This window comes from Eptatretus burgeri, chromosome 11 (genome assembly GCF_056783735.1).
Source record: "Eptatretus burgeri isolate ZD-2024b chromosome 11, Ebu_testis_v1, whole genome shotgun sequence".
Taxonomy (NCBI): domain Eukaryota; kingdom Metazoa; phylum Chordata; class Myxini; order Myxiniformes; family Myxinidae; genus Eptatretus; species Eptatretus burgeri.
Genome location: NC_140971.1, coordinates 94,828,756 through 94,849,862, shown reverse-complemented (window position 1 = coordinate 94,849,862; position 21,107 = coordinate 94,828,756). Strand labels below are relative to the sequence as shown.

At 45.7% G+C, this 21,107-nt stretch overlaps 2 protein-coding genes across 6 annotated transcripts in view; one reads left to right on the top strand and one right to left on the bottom strand.

Moving 5' to 3' along the window:
* The window catches only part of GABBR1 (gamma-aminobutyric acid type B receptor subunit 1), a 166,459-nt gene extending 164,341 nt beyond the window's left edge, over positions 1-2,118 (top strand). For all 4 annotated transcript variants that reach the window (XM_085847467.1, XM_085847468.1, XM_085847470.1 and 1 more), the window contains one exon: positions 1,124-2,118. In XM_085847467.1, coding sequence (XP_085703593.1) covers positions 1,124-1,339 — 216 coding nt within the window. In that variant the 3' untranslated portion in view covers positions 1,340-2,118. The remainder of the gene's footprint in view (positions 1-1,123) is intronic.
* A 3,952-nt stretch (positions 2,119-6,070) lies between these two features.
* Positions 6,071-21,107, bottom strand: part of RIPK2 (receptor interacting serine/threonine kinase 2) — a 47,804-nt gene continuing 32,767 nt past the window's right edge. For both annotated transcript variants that reach the window (XM_085847466.1, XM_085847465.1), the window contains exons 10-13: positions 17,938-18,096; positions 9,722-9,833; positions 7,448-7,645; positions 6,071-6,929 (exon numbers count right to left, since the gene is read on the bottom strand). In XM_085847466.1, coding sequence (XP_085703592.1) covers positions 6,628-6,929; positions 7,448-7,645; positions 9,722-9,833; positions 17,938-18,096 — 771 coding nt within the window. In that variant the 3' untranslated portion in view covers positions 6,071-6,627. The remainder of the gene's footprint in view (positions 6,930-7,447; positions 7,646-9,721; positions 9,834-17,937; positions 18,097-21,107) is intronic.

The window sequence follows — 21,107 nt, the reverse complement described above, 5'->3', positions numbered from 1 at the left end:
CCCTCCCCTCATCGCTCCCCCTACTCTCCTAACTCTCCCCTCCCCTTTCCCTCTCTCACCCTCTCCTCTTCCCCTCCCTCTCTCACCCTCTCCTCTTCCCCTCCCTCTCCCACACCTCCTCCCTCCCTCTTCCACCCCTCCTCCCTCCCCTCATGCTTACCTCCTCCCAACCCCCCCCCCCCGGACATCTCTGGGCAATCTGTAGTAATGTGCTGTTTTAACATACCACATTTTGGTCAATCCTGAATAACTCCCTCCCCCTTTTATCCAAAAGTCCCAATAGCACATGCAAGTCAAGAACCCCTCCTCCCCACTCCCCCTCAAGTCCCCCTACCAAACGCAAGTCCAAAACCCCGACTGATGCTTACCTCCTCCAAAACCCAATCAACCTCCTCACTTCCCCTATCCTCCCACCTTCCTATCTCCCCCATCCTCCTTGTTCCCACCCACCCCTTTCCGGAGTGTATAGCAACGTTTGGTGAGGCATTGCTCTCCTCCCCCTTCCCAGCTCTCCCTCCCCTTCTGAGCTCCCCCACCCCTCCTTGCCCCCCACCCCTCCTTGCCCCCCCTCACTCCTCTGAGTACAAAAATGTAAATATGAAGTTGCTGATGATGATGATGATGATGATGATTCAAGTGTAGCCAAAAAGGACTTTGTCTTCCTTATAATTTCCTCATTTTAAGTGAGCTGAGGCTCATGAAGGTGTATCACACGCATCAAAGGAACTAAGGATTATGGGGTTCTACTTTCACATCAATTACAAGGATGTTAAAAAATGAAGGACAAATCGACACAGTAGATGGGATTTGAACATGTGATCCTGACATCACGAGTTGCATGCATAGATAGAAACACCAAACAAGCTAATCTTATTCCCTGTATGTCTTTCAACCGTGTCTGCCAAGAGGTCAGATTGAGGGAACTTGGCAATATATTTGAAGGAATTGCAGGATATTCTATGGGATACTTGGAGAGAGACAATGTGCAGTTTCCATCAACTACAGATCTCTCATCAAAATATGAAGAGTAAAGAAGTTGCACTGCATGTACAGGGTTTCGCATACAGTATATGACGAGCATGAGACCTGGAGAGAGCATGTCCACGTATGTATGTGTATGCAGAAAGAAGAGCGTGTTCGTGAGCTACGCAAGCAGCTCGCCGACCGACAGGAGGTGCGGGCACGTCGGGTGGTTGGGGCCTCGGCACCCACAGGCTCAGGAAGCCGTGGGGAATCAGGAGGCAAGGAAGGGTCTGGCGATATGGGAACCGAAGGACGGCGATCCGCGGGTTATTACGATGCACTGAGCACAAAGCGGGTCCAACTCATCTACAACTAAGGCCTTTGTCGATTTGTAAGACCTAAAAGTATTGTCTCTAATCGTCTTGGGGTGTTATCAATCACAGTCGAGCTGTGTTTCGGGGAATTGCAAACTAAGCACTCCATCTGCCGACACTACCTGCACAACAAAAGTCCATGGGGTAGATGCTTTTTGTCAAGAGTGTTGATGATACCCCCAATAAGTTTCGTTGTGAAACCTAGTCAAGTTTGTTTTGTCCATTAATTTGCAGATATGTTGCAGGAATACTCATTGGACATCTGCTCATCCGGTTTGCCCCTCTCTGAATCATGGGTAGGGTCACAAGGTCATGCACGATGCTAGCGACAATGCAGCCATTTTCGGTTTCTGTTGATGCTGCTTGAGGTTACTTTGAAGTCCTCACGGAATGAATGTAAAATAAAATGATTTTTTTCGCCCATTTTCTCCAAAAAGCCACAAAGTTTTATATTCACCCCATAAGTCAATTTCACTGGGTTGACAACCTTTGTAAATTAAGCCTTTTGTATTATGCACTCACTTCCTGCCGGTAGGTAAGTCTCACCCAGCTCACTAGTTTAACGATGCTAACCCAATGTGTGCTGTGTATTGAACACAAAGGCTTCACGCATTTTATCGACAGAAAAGCATTGTTTTTGTACCGACAACAGTGGCTCTCATCCGTGTACTTCGCTCATGTGACCTCCTTCACGTACCTAATCAAAAATCCTCTTCACCTCCATGTCTGAAATCTGGTTAGTTGGATTGCTTCTTGTAGTTGAAATAAACAATAAAAAGAAGGAAGTGTTGGAATTCAGTTTTTTTTTCCACCCCAGCTTCAAAAACAAACAAACAAATAAACAAGCAGTCATAGACTAGTATTTACGAAATCGTCAACTTGACCTCTGACCTTGTCGAATAAAAGCCGTCTCTCGAGAAGGTAGCGACGCAAACCAGAAGTTTCTACCATGATTCTGTACCAAACCTCTCATAAAACATCCGATTTTACCAGAATTTCAACAACCGAGTGTTAAGCATACTTAACCGTTACCAAATGTGAAGACAGGATTGAAATTGACTTTAAAACTAGCGCGTAATGCCGTGTGTTACAATCTCCCTCATTAGTATAATCTTCAGTTCAGCCTCAGATACGACACCCGACATAAATCTCATAAAACATCTGATTTTTACCAGAATTTCGACAACTGAGTGTTAAGCATACTTAGCCATTATCAAGAGTGAAAACAGAATTGTGATCTGAGTTAAAACGAACTCGTAACGTCGACCGAAGCAAAAATCTCCATTTCTCCACGCAATTATTTAATATTCTTTTATCAAAGTCACAAAACCGTAATATTTGACCATCCACCAACAATCTTTACATAATCCGACAGCTTAGCGAGTCAGGTATGCGACGATAACCTTTATTGGGATAAAAAATGACTTTTAAACACCATCTTTATCGAAAACACCATCAGCGCGCACACGCAAAACCTTTACGTGACTCAACGACGCGTCTGCTCGAGCGCGTTGCACCACGTGACGAGTCGTGATGCGACGAGTGAAATATTTTTATACAATCTTAAAACATCTCTAAAACATCTGATTTTTACCCGAATTTCGACAACTGAGTGTTAAGCGTCCTCAGCGATCGTAAAAACCGAAGACAAAATTAAAATTGAAGTTAAAAGGAACTCGTAACCTCGACCGAAGCAAAAATACTCCATTTCTCCACATGAATTTACGGAATTATATTTGACCTCACTGTGACCTTGACCTTTGACCGATTTTGACCAAAATCTAATCAGCGCTAGCCATCACCCTCCTGAATCACGTGGTGTAATTTGACATTGGTAGCTTCTTCCGTTCTCGAGTTATCGTGCCTACAAGCAAACACACAAACACACAAACAAGCAGTCATAGACTGGTACTTACGAAATCGTCAACTTGACCTCTGACGTTGTCTAATAAAAGCTGTCTCTTGAGAAGGGAGCGACGCAAACCAGAAGTTTCTACGATGATTCTGTACCAAACCATGAAAAATCGAATGTTTTAGATGTTTGACCTCACTGTGACCTTGACCTTTGACCGATTTTGATAAAAATCTAATCAGCGCGAGCCACCACCCTTCTGAATCACGTGCTGTAATTTGACATTGGAAGCTTCTTCCGTTCTCGAGTTATCATTTTTTGGATGTTTGACCTCACTGTGACCTTGACCTTTGACCGATTTTGACCAAGATCTAATCAGCACTAGCCATCAGCCTCCTGAATCACTTGGTGTAATTTGACATTGGTAGCTTCTTCCATTCTCGAGTTATCTGTACCAAACCATCAAAAATCGAATATTTGACCTCACCGTGACCTTGACCTTTGACCGATTTTGACCAAAATCTAATCAGCGCTAGCCATCACCCTCCTGAATCACGTGGTGAAATTTGACATTGGAAGCTTCTTCCGTTCTCGAGTTATCTGTACCAAACCATCAAAAATCGAATATTTGACCTCACTGTGACCTTGACCTTTGACCGATTTTGACCAAAATCTAATCAGCGCTTGCCATCACCCTCCTGAATCACGTGGTGTAATTTGACATTGGTAGCTTCTTCCGTTCTCGAGTTATCGTGCCTACAAACAACAAACAAACAGAAACGGAAGGCATCAATATACTTACGAAATCTAAAGATTTCATAAGTAACAAATAAATAAATAAATACGTTGAGACGTGCCTGTTCCTAAATATTTTTTATTGGAGTATTTCCCTACCAGATCCCACACTAACTCAAGTGAAAAAGTCTTATTCTTCCTCACCAGATGCTTTACCTACAAATCCAGAAATCTATCATTTTGGACGAATCGAGTGAAGTTGGGACGCAAGACGTGAACACGTAAAAATGGCCGAGGAACACAGAAGCACAAGCAACTGGAGATTGTTTTTTTTTTTTTTTATAACCAAAGCTCAGATGTCTGTTTTAAACACAAGGACTTCTGGAATGAATCAGGAGTGTTTACACTCAGGGATGTTCATTTTATTCTGGCAGGACGCTACTAATATACCCCAAAGGGAGGTATGGGGGGCAGATTAGGAAAAGTTGTGAAAGGGAGGTTAGGGAAGATAGGAAATTGGGAGGAAGGTGGGCAAAAAAGGGGAGTTGGAATGATGGGGGGGGGGGGGGGGATAAAAGATAACTTGGCTGAGACAGGTGTTTGCAAATGGTTGCGAGAACTTTCGGGGGTTGTATGGTTGTATTAAGGCAGGGATCGTGGGGGACATTTTACCCATCCAATTATATATCTCACAGGTAAAATATATTAAAATGTGGTAACGGTATTGCTTCTAATCATCGACGAAGACGACTCTTTGGTCAAAATGTCATCTCTCTGAGCCTTTGTTGGAAAATTTACAGTTGGTTACGTTGCCATCGTGGTGTTCGGCGTTTTGTTATCTTCACACATATCGAGTGCAAAGTCGACATTTTGATTACACAATCGAATTGAAAGGCTGTTACAATCATCTTGTAGACAGTTCACATGATATAACCTCATAAGTATTCCGTTTACGTGATGTTTTGATTTTTGTGAAGTGTGGCCCTCGTCGTCGATGATGTTGGTTGTTGAAGCAGCAATTCTACACCAATTCCTGGAAAATATTTATGTCCTGAAATTGGAAAATTAACTTCTTTTTTTTCCTTTAAAGTGATACAAGGATCATGGAGGAGGCTCATTAAGACAGACGAGGACATTCGAGTTGGCAAAAGCACATTTGGTGAAGACCGTGAGATCTACACGCGTTGCAGCAACTCCTGATCGAGGGTTCTTGTTTTAGAAATCGGTGGGTACGTTTCATGTGACAAGTATGAATGGGTTTCACAAAGGCCACTCCACTGTTCGGTGCTTTACCGTGAGCACCCCATGGGGGACTTTCAGATCTACCAACCGTATTCCGTTGTCGACGGTAAAATAACGCACCGATTTAACGGCTCGCATGCCAGCTAAATGATCGGTGCACTTGGCATCTTAATAACTCGATGACAGCACTAAAGATTCTGGAATTAAGGATTATAAATCGGGGCGATTGCAGGTTCAAAATCACAGCATCTCCATTTCAACAATCGTGTGTTTCGCTACATTTCATCCCGAGTCATTGCCGTGCGTCGGTCGCTTCGATGAATTCGTCACGTCGGCAAGAACCACTCTTCTGCAACATCTACAAATGCCTCCTTGATATAATCTGACAGTTCGGGTTGACAGACTCACCTGTTTTTTTTTGTTTGTTTGTTTGTTTTTATATACCTTGTCAGGGCTCATATAAGAGCGAACACACAAAACATATAACAAAGGCAGCAGGAGATGGAAGCACAAAACAGTAGGAAACAGAGAGAGGAGGAGATCTGTGGAGAGAGGGACGGGGTGGGGTAAACATCATGGACACTACAGGGACTTTCAGGAAGGAAAGTAGGCAATTTGAAGGAGGTGGGTTTGGGTTGGATTAACGGGGGTAGAAAAGATCATGGTTTTGGATGGGGGAAGTTATGGGATGGTGGTAAACAGCCGTTTTGAAGACCTGGAGGGAAGAGTGGGATTGAAGAGAGTGTGAGAGTTTGTTTCCAAAGGCGGGAAAAAAAAAAGGAATGAAAGAGTGAAGGTGAGCAGTGATTCGTGACAGTTTCACCAGAAGGGAGTTGCTGGCGGACCTTGAGTGCATGTATTGTTGTGAATGTGTGTTGGTGAGTGAGTGAGTGGGAGAGAGAGAGAGAGAGAAAGTCTTTTTTATTTCATACAAAAAAACAGGAAAATAAGAATATCTTAACCATTCCACACAGACCGAAGAATGCAGTACACCATATACACACACGCAGAAGAGCCCTAACGGCCAGCATGCATGGTCAAACTCATACAATAGTTGGACCACTCTTTAACAGTTGGACCAAGCATCAAAAAAAAAACAATTCCATAAGTTGTTTCACAAAAGAGGAACCTTCGGTCTTTGTTGCCATCTTTGAATCACGTGATTAACCGCAGGAAGGAGGGGGCTCTTCGTTACTCCACATAACCCTAGTTTTGTACTTTCAAGCTATTCTGAAAACTTGACTCGATGTATGTTTGAATGCACCCCATCTCTGATTATGGGATGTTGGCTCGACCATAAAGTTTATCCAATTTGAGACTTCAGCACAGTTGAACTTGAAACTACAAACTCTTCATAAGAGGTTCAAGATTTACCTGTTCAACTGGAAGAATACTGCACTGAAATCCAATAAATGTTCACAAAAAGATCTTTCACCGCTTTCATTGCACATGACCTCGTCTTCACGCAGACTTGCCTATCTCAGGAAAGGGTTCGAGGCCATTTTGTCGGTTACATATAAGTTTTTGAATGATAAGCTCAGCAGCAGGCTTCTTGCACGGCCCCAACGGTGCCAGCACATCGAACAAGAAGCGCACGCGGCCCGAACGTGTTGTTTGTGATGTCACCAATTCGTAGTCCTCTTGAATAAGCAGGTTCCTTGCCAGAAGGCCATCCAACACCTGATTGAGGCTTGCATCAGTCATCTGTGCCACAAGTGCCTCGCGCTTCTGTAGCATCCAAAGGCAAACTTCTGGGAGTGCCTCTGTGGTATGAGGGAAAGGAAAGTGAAATTAGGAGGGTGGTTGAGATCATGTCATAGTTTTTATCATGGCTGCAATGATGGAATTTTACAAAGTTGTCAGATTGATAACTTGGCTATGATCAAGTACAATTATCGCATTGAATGCAAAAGATTGTGCATCGTTTTGATTGCCATCAATCTTTCCCCTCCCTTCCATCACACTCTCCTCTTTCTCTTCGTCATTCCTCCCCTCCCCTCTCTTCCTCTACTCCTTCCTCCCCCTCTTATCTCATCCTTCCTCTTCCTCTCTTCAACACCCCTCTCCACAATTATCGTTTTCACTCCTTCCCTTTTTTATAAAATGTATTGTTTATGAATTCACTATTCATACTCCCTCCTAAATATGCAATTTGTCGATGCCTCCTAAGGCCTCCGTGCCTGGCCTTGCACGTTTATCAATTTGGTAACGAACTGTACCCTGGTTAGTTATCTAAGGAGCAAACTTTTCGGGATTTATAAAGGACGTAGAAGTGCCTTACCCTCAAATGGTGCTCTCGCATCACTCGCAGACACAGGACATGTCATTTCTTCAACCATATCCCCATCCATTTTTGCTGTCTGGAAGGGCAACGTGGACGTTTCAGATGTCTGGCTGGAAGGCTGGTCAAGATGTTTCTCTCCAGTTTCCATCAACAGGGTGGCATTTGGATTTTGCTTTTCAAGGCCATCTCTCTTCGCTGTAAATGAAGTAAAGCAATCAACATGTTAGTCGATGTAACTGAGTTTTCATTTTAGATCCTGCTTGTGTAAGCAAGCAAGCATTCTGTTTGGCCGAGCTGGCAGCTAATTATTCTGTTACCTTCACCAGTGAAGCCTCCAAGCCTTTAATATTGGTCATTAGTGATGTCATTACTCATTTTTGCCTGCATTAGTGGATTTTATTTCCCATGGTGAAACCATTAATTTTGAGTAGAGAAAGTTGGGGCATGAAGGTGTCCCTTGGCAGGAAATGTGGGGCCAAATTACTCCCCTTTCCCCCAAACCCACCCGCTCCCCCAACACTGTATAACCTCGTTGGTTCCAATCATATGTTCAGTTTCCTGAAGATGTGTATCAAAGAACTCTCTTGCATATACTGTACAATGAATTTTGGTGCACGAGAAGGGCATTCAGCCCATCATGCCTGCGCTGCACCAACACCAGCTACCATCCATCCAATGACCCTGTACAGTTCCATCTCCCGTGCATTGAGGTACCTGTCTGATTCTAATTTAAACCTTTCAATATCTACTCTTTCTGCTGCCACTACCTTTCTCAGCATTAACCACACTCTGCATGAAGGACCCCTGCGAGTTCTACTCGAATCAATCTAGTAGCCTTACACTGTATACTGAACTATATTTATACTTATAAGTGTGTGTGTGTGTGTGTGTGTGTGTGTGTGTGTGTGTGTGTGTGTGTGTGTGTGTGTGTGTGTGTGTGTGTGTGTGTGTGTGTGTGTGTGTGTGTGTGTGTGTGTGTGAGCATGTCTCCTCCATCCCTCCAAAACCATGAAACCTCGCAGCCTGAATCTTTGCATTCACACTAAGAAAACTCCAAGGAAGTGCATCACTGATAATTGGGTGTTTGGGTCAATTAATTAATGGCCTTATTTAATTATATAATTTATCAGGTGCATCCTCGGCCACCTTGCTCTCGATGGGGTCTTAAGGCGTATCCTGGGTTACCTCTCTGGGGGTCTGAAACCGCCATGTTTTTTTGGCCTGCTCAAACATACCTTGACTTGGAACAGGCCACATTGATTTCTTAGCAATAAAGGTGTTTTTTTCACTCCTTATTCATATTATCGATAAATAAAAAAATCAGTGAATACATTGCAATGCTTATAAACACTCGGAGCTGCCAGCGTTCGTGGCTTTATATCATTTCCGTACATTCCATAACCTCAAGAATCTCTGAAACTAGGCCGAACTACAAAATTTAAGCTCCAGAATTTAACGAAGCAGCAGTTCCGACCACAAAAAAGTTATCCTTTGTCTAATTTGGACATTGCTTTGTGTCTCTGGGAGGTGTTTAATATGATAGACCATTGCTTGCCAAGCCAGGCGTTCCTTATCAACCATTTCATTGGAGTGCTTCCTTGAGTGCTAAAGCCACTTGACGAGCGCTTTACAATATTCGTGCCATCACTGAATCCTGTATATCGATTGACTTGAACAAAGTTCCTGGGCCATTCACCTGCATTGGCCACATGTTGTTCTGCGGTGCAACAGGCGGTGGGCTGGCTTGCTGAAAATGTGAAATTTTATTTTTGAAATATCATGTTATGCAGCACTATATCGTTTTTGGCCCTATCTCTCAATGGTGAAGAATCACATTAGAAAATTAAATCATTCTTGTATCCAGATCCGGATCTTCACCAAAAATCGACTCGATTCGTCCTTTCCACACACCCAACCTGTCCACCAAGTCTCAATTAAATCTGTCCACAAGTTTTTGAGATATCGTGCTATATATCGGTTTAGCACCATCTCTCAATAGTGAAGAATCACTTAAATATTAAAATTTTTTATCCTATTCCCATCTGGATTCCGATCTTCACCAAAATCTAAATCAGTTCGTCCTTGCCACACACCCAACCTGTCCACCAAATTTCATCAAAATCCATCCACATTTTTTTGAGATATCCTGCACACAAACAGACAAACAGTGGTGAAAACAAGACCTCCGTCCATTTCGGTGGGAGAGGTAATAATACGTCTTCCATCTGGAAGTGGAAAGCCTGAAAAGAAAACAAGAAAATATTCACTTACGCATAGATGTGCAATGGGAATTGCTGGTCAGAAAGGACTTTTCTGGCACCAAATTGACGTCATTCTCTTGATAAGTCACGTCGTCACCACCTTTCTGGACAGCAACGTCACACTGTGTGGGCAAAAGATAAAATGATTGCAATTATTGTTGCAGCATTGACTAACATAGCACACATTTGCATGATTAATCGCAGCTCAATGACTTGTGAAGTTTGATGAAAAGTAACTCCTCTCCACTGAAACACTTCCTCCTTCCAAATAAGGGCATCCTCGGTCTCACCGAAAGAACGTCCAGGCCATGATCCCACCATGTTGTTGTTTTTTCCCAAAATTAATTTTCATTTATTTCCCACACATGAAATCTTTGAAATATAACAAAATAAATTATGCTCTTGCGCAATAATTTTTTTGTTTATTCCACCTGGAGCTATCAGGTCCGAATCGGGTTCCTGAACACCAAATGTCGCAAATAAATTTGGTGAAGGGTCTTATACCCACTTCCGATTCCAAATGTCACATTTACAGCAATTGTTAAAAACACATTGGGTGAGGAGTTGGCAAAACGCCGAAAGTGACCATGGATAGCCAGCTTAAAGCCAATTTAGAGGTGAGTGCAGGCCTCAGCGATGGTGAGCGATCCTATTCCATGTGTGGGCTAAAGCCGTGCCAGTTATCATGATTTTAACCAAATTTCCAACTCCAGCGAAACGCCTTTTATCCAGAAAAGGCGACGCATGGGAGGTGGATTGCGGAGCAGACATGCACAATCTTAAGAAATAAGGATTTATTAAATAAAAGCACACAGGCACAAGGCACAAACGGACAGATTCAGTGGACGAGACACAGCCGATTAATGACGATAATTATAAATAAATAAACAAGCAGTCATAGACTGGTACTTATGAAATCGTCAACTTGACCTCTGACCTTGTCTAATAAAATCTGTCTCCAGAGAAGGTAGTGACGCAAACCAGAAGTTTATACGATGATTCTGTACCAAACCATCAAAAATCGAATGTTTGACCTCACTTTGACCTTTGACCGATTTTGAGCAAAATCTAATCAGCGCTTGCCATCACCGTCCTGAATCACGTGGTGTAATTTGACATTGGTAGCTTCTTCCGTTCTTGAGTTATAACTTTTTTTTGGATGTTTGACCTCACTGTGACCTTGACCTTTGACCGATTTTGACCAAAATCTAATCAGCGCTAGACATCACCCTCTTGAATCACGTGGTGTAATTTGACATTGGAAGCTTCTTCTGTTCTCGAGTTATCGTGCCTACACACAAACAGATGACGGAAGTCATCAATATACTTACGAAATCTAAAGATTTCGTAAGTAATAAACCCTTTTGTTGAAATAGAAATCTAGAGGTCTGGACACACACTTGCACATGCACTCACATATGAACCATACAAGGATTGTTGAAAGCTCAATGTTCGAGGGAACAGTACAAAGAGCAGAGCAGGGCCAGCAGAGGTCACGGCCCAGCGAAGTGTCCTCAACAGAAGAGCAGAGCTCTGGCACCAATTGGGCATCCAAGGCAAAACGAGAGCACTGACACCAATGGACGTTCCGGGTGAAAGAGTGAGCTCTGGCTCTAACGAATATCCCTGGTAAAAGAGAGAGAAATTCGCTCCTCAGGTGCTCAAATAGCTGTCCCCCTTCTTCTTTCTAGCTCCTCTTGCCCCTCAGGTGATACGGCACGGTCACTTGGACGGTGCCTTCCTGCCGGCGGTCCATTGAGGACCCAGTCCCCAGCTCCAACCAATGGCGGCATTTCTCATTGCCAGCGGGTCCCGCAAAAACACACCATGTTGTTGTAGCATCGAGGGGGTCTTCCCAGAGCCCCAGCTCACATGACTTCAACAACTGCACCAGCCGTGATGTCACGTCACATCAAGTGCTGTGCCGACAATGGAGGGAGTGGGGAGAAGGGAGCGAACTTTATCTTGCTTATGCTTGGGTGACGTGTGAATTACCCTCTCAGGGATCCCTTCACCTCACGTTGCCTGCCCCTTGCCAGTTCAGACTGGAAGGACAAATCATGCAATACCCTTATTAGAGCTATCAATACCGCATGGAAGACACAATACCACCTTCCATCAGCATATAAAAACAGGAGAATAGTCTAAACCTGAAGTCCTTGTTACAGGTAAAAACAAGTTATCATACACGAGCACACGGTTTATACTAAAGCCTTACACTTCACTTACTACCCGCAGAGGAGAGTGAAAAAAAAACTTTATTGTTAAGAAATCGTTGTGGCCTGTTCCAAGTCAAGGCATTGTTGAGTAGGCCAAAAAACATGGCGGCTTCAGACCCCAGGAAACTCCTTAAGACCCCATAGAGAGCGAGGTGGCTGAGGATGTGCCAGATAAATGATATGATTAAATAAGGCCGTCAATTCCGGTTCCGGGTGTGGAACCTCAACAGGACTCCTTCAGGGCTCTCTGCTGACGATTTCAAAGTTAAGTTTCCAGTCATTATCTGTCCTGTTTTAACTGTTTATTCTCTCACTTGCATGTTACTATGTGTTCCTAGTTCGGTTTTGTTTCAAAAATCGTGCTATTTTGTGAGATTTTGTCGACTTTGTCATATCGGATGCTTGAGGCCTACCCATGAGGCTTGTGCCTACCGGTACGATCGTGTTTTGTTTTTTCTCCCCATTACCTTCAATTTCTATCTTCCCCACTTTCTTAATGCCCCCCATCCCTCCCAATTAATCAATATTTATAATCTTAAATCAAAAACAAAAACAACAACAAAAAAAACGCGATCTTTCTCCTTCCTCACTCACGACTCTCGACTCTTCTTCTTCTTCTTCTTCTTCTTCATCTCTTCTTCCTATTCTCCTCTTCTTCTTCTTCCTCGATTTTCTACAACACTTACATGACCTAATCTGTTGAAAACTCTCTCAAACATTAATATTAAATACAAAAACGATCTCTTGTAATGCTTCATCTTCCTCTTTCACACGTGTGGTACTCTTTACTGTATCATAATGCACTACTCTTCTACTATTTAAACAGACTGCTCTCAATTCGACCTTTCCTTCATACCTTGCCTAAAAAATCCAACTGTTACAGTTTCTTCTCTCCATTTTCTGAATTCGCCTTTATTGCATCCATCAAGAATTGTGTTTAATCGCATAACTGACCTAAAACTTTTTTTAAAAACCCCAGTTTGCTATGAATGTTCACTTTCCATCAACCATTCTTTTTTTCCAACTTCAGTGCCAACTCACCCCTCTCACCCCTCACTCTCAAAGCAACCATCCCACTCTTCTCCCTCCAAGCCTCCCTCTCACCTCTCTCAAAAACTCCCCCTCACCCTTCTTCCACCATTCATCTCCCTCACTCATCCTTCTCAAAGTTGCCCCCCCCTCTCTCATCCACAAAGCTGCCTCCTTCCACTGCCCTCTCACCTCCATCTCTTCACTCCACCTTCTCAAATCCTCAACTGCATTCTTCCCCCTCTTTTGACCCCCTCTCCCCCAGCACCACAGAACCTTTTCTCCTCCTCATCCAGCCCCCTCCCCAAGCTATTCTGCAATCCGCACACTCTTTCAACAACCCTCCTTACCTTCCCCCCCTCGTCCCTTGTCCTACCCTTCCCCTCCCTCCCACCCCCTGCACCCAAAGCCTCCTCCCATCCCTCTTCATTAAAAGTGTGGACCTCAACTATCTGGGACCTTCGCTCAAACATTTCAGATCTTTCCATACAGGTTGCAACCGACAAACCAGACATAATCTGCCTAACAGAAACTTTCCTCCCCCAAGACGTGTCTGACTCCCAAGTATCTCTCCCTGGTTACTCCCTCCTCCGGTATGACAGACCTGAGCCTCGCCCTGGTGGAGGAGGTGCTCTCTTCATCAAAGACTCTATTCCTCACTCTCCATGCACTGCCCTCACTCTCCCACACCCCCAGGAATACCTCTGGCTCCGGCTTCCCCTCCACTCCAACCTCATGTTTATATGTGTACTGTACCGTCCACCAAACAGTGATGACTCCATATACACCTCACTATCCGAAAACATGGACGAACTTCTATCTTCTCATCCAAACTCACTCTTCCTCATATGTGGCGACTTCAATTGTCATCATGCCAGTTGGCAAGGTGTGGGTACCTCTCTCACCTGTCATGGCACTTCAGCAAGAGCTTTCTGCGACTCATTGGGACCGACTCAATCAGTCAACTTCCCAACCCGGATCTCAACCAATGGTACTCTATCTCTTCTGGATCTGATTTTGACAAATTTCCCTGACAATATCTGCCGCTCTTCTTTCGCTCCAATCGGTTTTTCTGACCACATCCTTGTCAAAGTGGACATCTCTCTGGCTATTATCAGAGAACCACCTCACCGCCGTCGAGTCTGGCATTTCAATAAAGCCGACTGGCAGGGTCTCCTAGCAGCCATCAAACTTACAGACTGGTCTCCTATCGCTACTTTCTCCAACATCAACTCATCCTGGGAATTCTTTCAAATAAACTTGCTCTCTCTCATGCACAGATTTATCCCCTCTCGTGTTAAGTTGTCCTACCCTTCCTCCCGGCTCCTGCCCTTGGTTCACTGAAGCTTGTGGCGAGGCAGTTGTCCCGGAACAACTTGCCTTTGCCTCATGGAAAGCCAACCCAACTGAGGGTAATCTCAGTTCCTTCCATAAAGCTCAGAACAAGTGTGTATCTACCCTCAGGAGAGCCAGAAAACAACATCTTTCTCATCTCAAGTCTGAACTCTCAAACCTCTCCCCCTCCTCAAAATCCTGGTGGCATTTAATTAAATCTGTTTCTGGTGTATGTTCCCCCTCCATCCCCTCCCTTACCTCAAATGGCAGCACTGCTGATACCGCACGTGAAAAAGCTGAATGTCTAAACTCGGTATTTGTAGCTAAATCTTGTGTCCAAAACCCATCACTTTATCTACCCACCTTTCACAGTCACACCCAACTGTCCCTGGCCTCTGTGTCCTTTTCTCCTGACAAGGTGGAGAGCTTGCTGTCAAACCTCGACTCAGATTCTGCAACCAGTCCAGACGGCATCAGCCCACGTGTCCTCAAAGCCTGCTCTTCTGCTCTTGCTCACCCTCTCATTTGCTCAAGGTCATCTGCCATCTGCTTGGAAATCGGCAAACTTCACTGCCCTGCACAAAAAGGTGCAAAAACAGATCCCTGCAACTACAGACCAACCAGCCTTCTCCCAATCATCAGCAAGGTTATGGAATCCATCATCGCTTCAGACACCAATTCCTTCCACTTCTCCAATGGCTTGATTTCTGATCATCAATTTGGTTTCAGACCAGGTCACTCTACCCTGGATATGCTGCTTCTGCTCTCCCAACAATGGATGGAAGTCCTCAATGCCAGACAGGAAATCTGAGCCGTATCCCTGGACACATCACGTGCTTTTGACACAGTCTGGCACCCTGCCCAACTCACCAAACTCTCTTCCCATGGTATCCAAGGCAATCTCCACTCATGGCTCACAGAGTTCCTCTCCTGTCGCAGTCAACGTGTGGCCCTAAATGGAGTTCTTTCATCCCCTCTTCCTGTGCAGGCTGGAGTTCCTCAAGGTAGCGTTCTGGGCCCTGTTCTTTTTTCTGGTTTTCATCAATGATCTCTCCGACTCTGGAAAATCCTCTATATCTCTTTGCTGATGACTCCACCCTCTGCCGTACCATCTGTCATCCCTCAGACCGGCAAGCAGCAGCTTCTTCGCTCACTGCAGATCTGGATAAAATCACAAACTGGTCCAACACGTGGAACATGTCTTTCAATCCGGACAAATTTCACACTCTCACTATGTCTGTCCGAAAGGACCGTTTCGAACCCCCCCCCCCCCCCAATCCACTTTCTCAACAATCCTCTGGAAGAAGTCCTTTCTTTCAAGCTTCTGGGTCTCATTTTCTGCCATGACCTTTCCTGGGAAAGACACATTTCAAAATTCGCCTCCAAAGCCAGTCGCCGACTGGGAATCCTCCGTCGTGTAAAGTCCTTCCTTGGCCCACCTGAACTCCTGACCACTTACAAAGCTTTCGTCCACAGCCTGATGGAGTACTGCTCTCCCCTCTGGGCTGGTGCTCCTGCCTCCCACCTTTCTCGGCTTCATGCTGTAGAAACCAAGGCATTTCGGATCATTGGCATCTCCCGCAATGAGGCTGAGTCTTTGGGCCTCTCACTCAATCACCGCAGGTTGGTCGGTGGTCTTTCTGTCTTCTACTGTCTCCTCTCCAGCCTCACCCCCCCCCCACTCTCTCTGCGATTTGTCCCCACCACATTTCCGCAGAGTGCTCAAGGTCTGCCAACAACCCCCTTCTGGTAAAACAACCAAAATCACGAATCACTGCTCACTTTCACTTTTTCATTCCTCTTTTTTTCCCGCCTTTGGAATAAACTCCCTCACTCTATTCATTCCCATTCTTCCCTCCAGGCGTTCAAAAAAGCTGTTCACCACCACCTCTTATCATTCCCCATCCAAATCCTCAATCTTTTCTACCCCCGATAATCCACCCAAGCCCACCTCCTTCAAATTTCCTGCTTTCCTTCCTGAATGTCCATCTTCTATTCCCCATGTTCCCCATCCCATCCCTCTCTCTTCCACAGATCTCCTAATGTCTCTGTTCCCCACTGTTTTGTCCTTCCCACTCCCTCCCCTCTTGTCTAATGTCCCCCATGATGTGCGTTGTGCTCGCTCTCACATGAGCCTCGACAGGTCAGGTCAGGTATGGGAGCATGTGCCAGAACAGCACGTCGCTGCGTCCACTTTCCGCCGGTACTCCAGGGGCCTCCGTCTGGCCATCCCCCAGGCAGATGCCAGGCCCATCCCCATCTCCTTGAGATGATGTTCAACCTGTTGCAACCATGAGGCACGTGGTCGACCCACTGGCCTCCTCCACTCATGAGACTCCCTCGCTGAGAGAATCTGGTGAGCAGGATCAGAGTCAGGAAAACGAGCCACATGTCCATACAGCCGCAACTGACGCTCACGGACTATGCAGGTAACAAATCTCATCCGAGTCTCTCTCAGCAACCGCTCGTTGGACACAAAATCCGACCAGTGATAGCCAAGGATTCTCCGAAGAGACCTGGTACCAAAGGAATTAAGTCTCCGTCTCAGATCCTTGGTCAGAGTCCAAGTCTCGCACCCATAGAGCAAGACTGGAAGTACCAAGGACCTGAAGACTCAGACTTTCGTCCTCCCGCACAGGTACCGGCAGTGCCACACCCCATGATCCAGTGAATCCATGACTCCCCAGGCCCGACCCAGACGTCTATTGACCTCTGACTCGCAGCCAGCAGAGACATGAATATCACTGCCAAGGTAAGTGAATCTCTCCACGACCTCAACATCCTCACCACAAACAGACACAGACAGGACAGCAGCATCCAAGATGTCACCGAAAGCGACACCAAGGTATACATCCGCCTCGACAAGGTATACAAAAAAAAAATTATCTTCAAAAGGGGCGTTTTAATTAACCCAAACACCCAATTTTCACTCCTGCGCTTCCTTGGAGTTTTCTTAGTACACATGCAAAGTTTCAGGCTGCTAGGTTTCATGGTTTTGGAGTTATGGAGGAGACTCACTGACACGCGCGCACACACACACACACACACACACACACACACACACACACACACACACACACACACACACACACACACACACACACACACACACACACACACACACACACACACACACACACACACACACACACACACACACACACACACACACACGCACACGCACCTATCAGCCAATCACGCTATAACCGCTTCATGCAAGCACATAACCTCCCCCTCATCAGAAACGTATTGGATCAAGCAGTGACATGGACATATTTATGTGGTTTTAAACATCACAGGTTCCAGCTAATTCATTCAAGATACATAATATCCAGTGAATGTCAGAATGAACAAGGAAATCAATATTCTCACACTAGATCAGCATCATTACCTTTTACTTCTCCCACATTTTGTTTGTAATTTCAAATCATTGTCTAAAGTTTTGTATTCCACAAAAAATAAATCTGTGTTCCCATGAAGTTAGAAACCATGGTTTTGGTTTTTACTGATACTGGAGTCGCATGAAATCAGCGCAACAACGTCACACTAAAATGTTCATACGACAAGCTGTTGATTCTGATGCCATCTGCAGAAGTTTCAAGGAATAGAACAACAGCCCTACCCTGGAGGAACAGACCCATACCTGATGCTCAGAAACACTAATCGTGTCAGTGAAGGGCACAACTCCTTTGAGATTGCACACGGAGGCCTCAGGTGAGCATAAAACATTTGACGGGTCCGAAGATACTGGTACGGGATGGTTGGATTCCATGGTCGGAGTTGTCAGATGACCTTTTGTTGCCTGTCAGACAGAAAAAAATGTGATTAGCCTTTAAATATTGTTGGAATTCTCAACCACACCTTTAATGTAAATCTTTTTCAAATAAAACCTTGAGAACGTTGTATCTGTACATCAAACTAGGTGATGCTGCTTAAAACCACATGGCAGGACAGCAGGCTTGATTGTTCTAAGACTCCCTTCCTGTTCATCAATTATTCCCCCCCCCCCCCACCACCATGAAGCCAATGTGTACTCCATCAATAGCACACGATGTACAAATTTATACTTGATAACCAAATTAAATAAGGTAATAAATGTAAAACTCACAGTAAAACGTCAGTTTCACGACACCTTCATCATGGGTCACAAAGAGTTCTCCAACCTCACAATATGGAAACAATTAATCTGCTTTTGCCCGTTTCTGAGGTCACTTGTCTTTGCATCCGCACGAGACAATCGCAATATCTCTTGTCTGTCCGGTTGGCCGTAAAGCACTTGAGGGGACGCCACAGTGCACAGCAAAAACGTACGTACCTCTACATTTCTTCATCTGTGTGTATATATATATATATATATATATATATATATATATATATATATATATATATATATATATTGTTACGAATTCGCGCCCGCCGGCGTGCGATCGGTCACGTAACTCGAATCGCGACCGCGTCGCCCACCGGAACGGGCAATTCAGTCGTGACCCTCCTGGAACTACTGCCAGGAGCCAGTCACGGGTGGGGGTTTAACCTCACCACAACCCAGTCCGCATTCTACCCGCGCGAAATAGGGTGAATCGCCGAATGTCGATTTCCCTAAGTACCCATGCGGGTAGCGTACCGAGGAGTTGTACCACGCCGCAGGTCGGCTCCGGGCAAGAACCGCTTAAGCGGCTCGTTCCGTGCTAAGGGGATAACCGACCGAGCGGAGTTATCGCCGACCTCGACGGCTCAGATTACTTGCTGGGTGTCTAAACCCACGACCAATCCCTTCCGTGATGCAAGATGGCACTTTCAAACGAAGGAAAGGACGCAATGAAACGGGTCACAATTTAACAAGCACTTTTATTTCACACACACACAAGGCAAGCACGTATTCACAGCCATACAGTAAGAATGCACATATAACAGTCAAAGCAATGAAAGCAACGCAGAGCTACAACCGAATAAAGCAATGTGCAAGCACTTATTCAGGTTTACTTAAAAGACTGGCGCCACACACACATTTACACAAAAAGCAAATAAATCCACCCTCATAGGCAAGGGGGCAGACAGGTCCGTGGACCAAATGTACGTGGGACCTGGGTGAGCGGCCAGGTCCACGAGACCGAAGGGGTCTTACCCGCGCCCTCGTGGCGCGATGGCGGGCTAGTCGCAATGTCAGCGTAACATGCCTGACTCCGTGCCCTGGCGTGGTCGGTGAGCTCCTTTAGGCGTGCGTTGCACAGGCACGTGTTGGTCGGTCGACACCACGGTTGGGGTGGGGAACGGACGGGGTTACCGGCGCTATCTCAGTGTGGTTGGGGGGAATTGTTGATGCTCGGGGTGGAGAGAGGGGAATGGCGGACGCTCCATTCCGCTAGCGGGGCCTTGGGACCGCACCGACTCCGGCGAACTCTCGCCCCTGAGCCCTCTTCCGCGTTCCTGCTTCACTCCGCGACTCGTCCCACGACCTCAACTCCGAGCTCCGTCCCCTTCGCCGTCCGATCCCCGCAAACACACGACTCGGACTTCACGACTTCGACCACGACCCAACAACAACAACCTCGACGCCGACCTCCGTCTTCCCTCGACCAGCCGCGAGTCGCCTTGTGCTCGCGTCTTTATAGACCGGGGGAGGAGCGTGTATGTAAATTCGCGGATAAAATTGCGCTTGGAGGCGAGGCCACGCCACCCGATGTTCAGCCATTGGTCGGGCAAAAAGGGGGCATGAGCCCCTCTTGATCCAAATTTCCTCCTGAAAGGAATCCACATACATCGCGCTTGGGGGAAGGGCCACACTGCCCGACGCTCGCCCCTTGGACGGAGGAAAAGGGGGCGTGAACCTCCCCTGATCCGATTTCCTTTCCCGTAAAGGCATCCATTTGTACTCACGGCTCGACGCATTCGGCAACAATCACCGAACGGGCCCTGGACACCACGACGTTTGGTGTTGACAGGTGGTGTGGTTGATGGTTGTGGAAGGAGAAAGGCGAAGGTGGTGGGGGGTTTGCTGTGGTGGTTTGGTTGTTGGCGGGCGTCGTTTGAGAATGGGGGTGAGGCGATGCTTGCGGGGTGGGGTAGTGGTGGTTTGGTGTAGGTGTTCGGGGGCGTTGTTGTTGGTGGTGATTTGGTTGTTGGGGTGTGATTGATCCAAAATAATGATAGATAAAAAAAATGGCTAACTCAAAGCGTCGCAGCCCGAATTAATCACACATATTCCCTCTAAACAATGGGTGTGGACTAACTACACATGAACTTATCGATATATCTAACCTGAGGACCTTTCTGGTGTATCGCAAATTTCCACTGCCGTAACAATATATATATATATATATATATATATATATATATATATATATATATATATATATATATATATATATATATATATATATATATATATATATAGTCATGGTGTTTGCCAGATACGCATGGTGAGCTGCCAGTTTGCCGGAACCCACCCCCCGCCACCTTGGCTGGTGATGATTGGGCGTTTTTTGTATGCAGGGTCGAGGCTCATGGAAGAGTGAGAACACAGAACAAAAGGAACAGTAGAAAGAGCGAGGGGGGAGGCACACCAACAACAATGTTGAGTGACAAAATAGAGGAAGACTTGGAGAAATAATGGACGTGGAGAGGAATGAGGGCTCGGGGAGGGGGGGCAATCACGTCATTTTGCATCGTTACTGGAAGGACAGAAGGCAAAAGAAGATCGAGTAGAGACAACAATGGTGGGTCCATGATATCCTGACAAAGAGGAAGGAACTTGACCACTATCGGCGGGTAATCGTGGAACTGGACGTTGACCATTTTTTCCCCACAATTCCG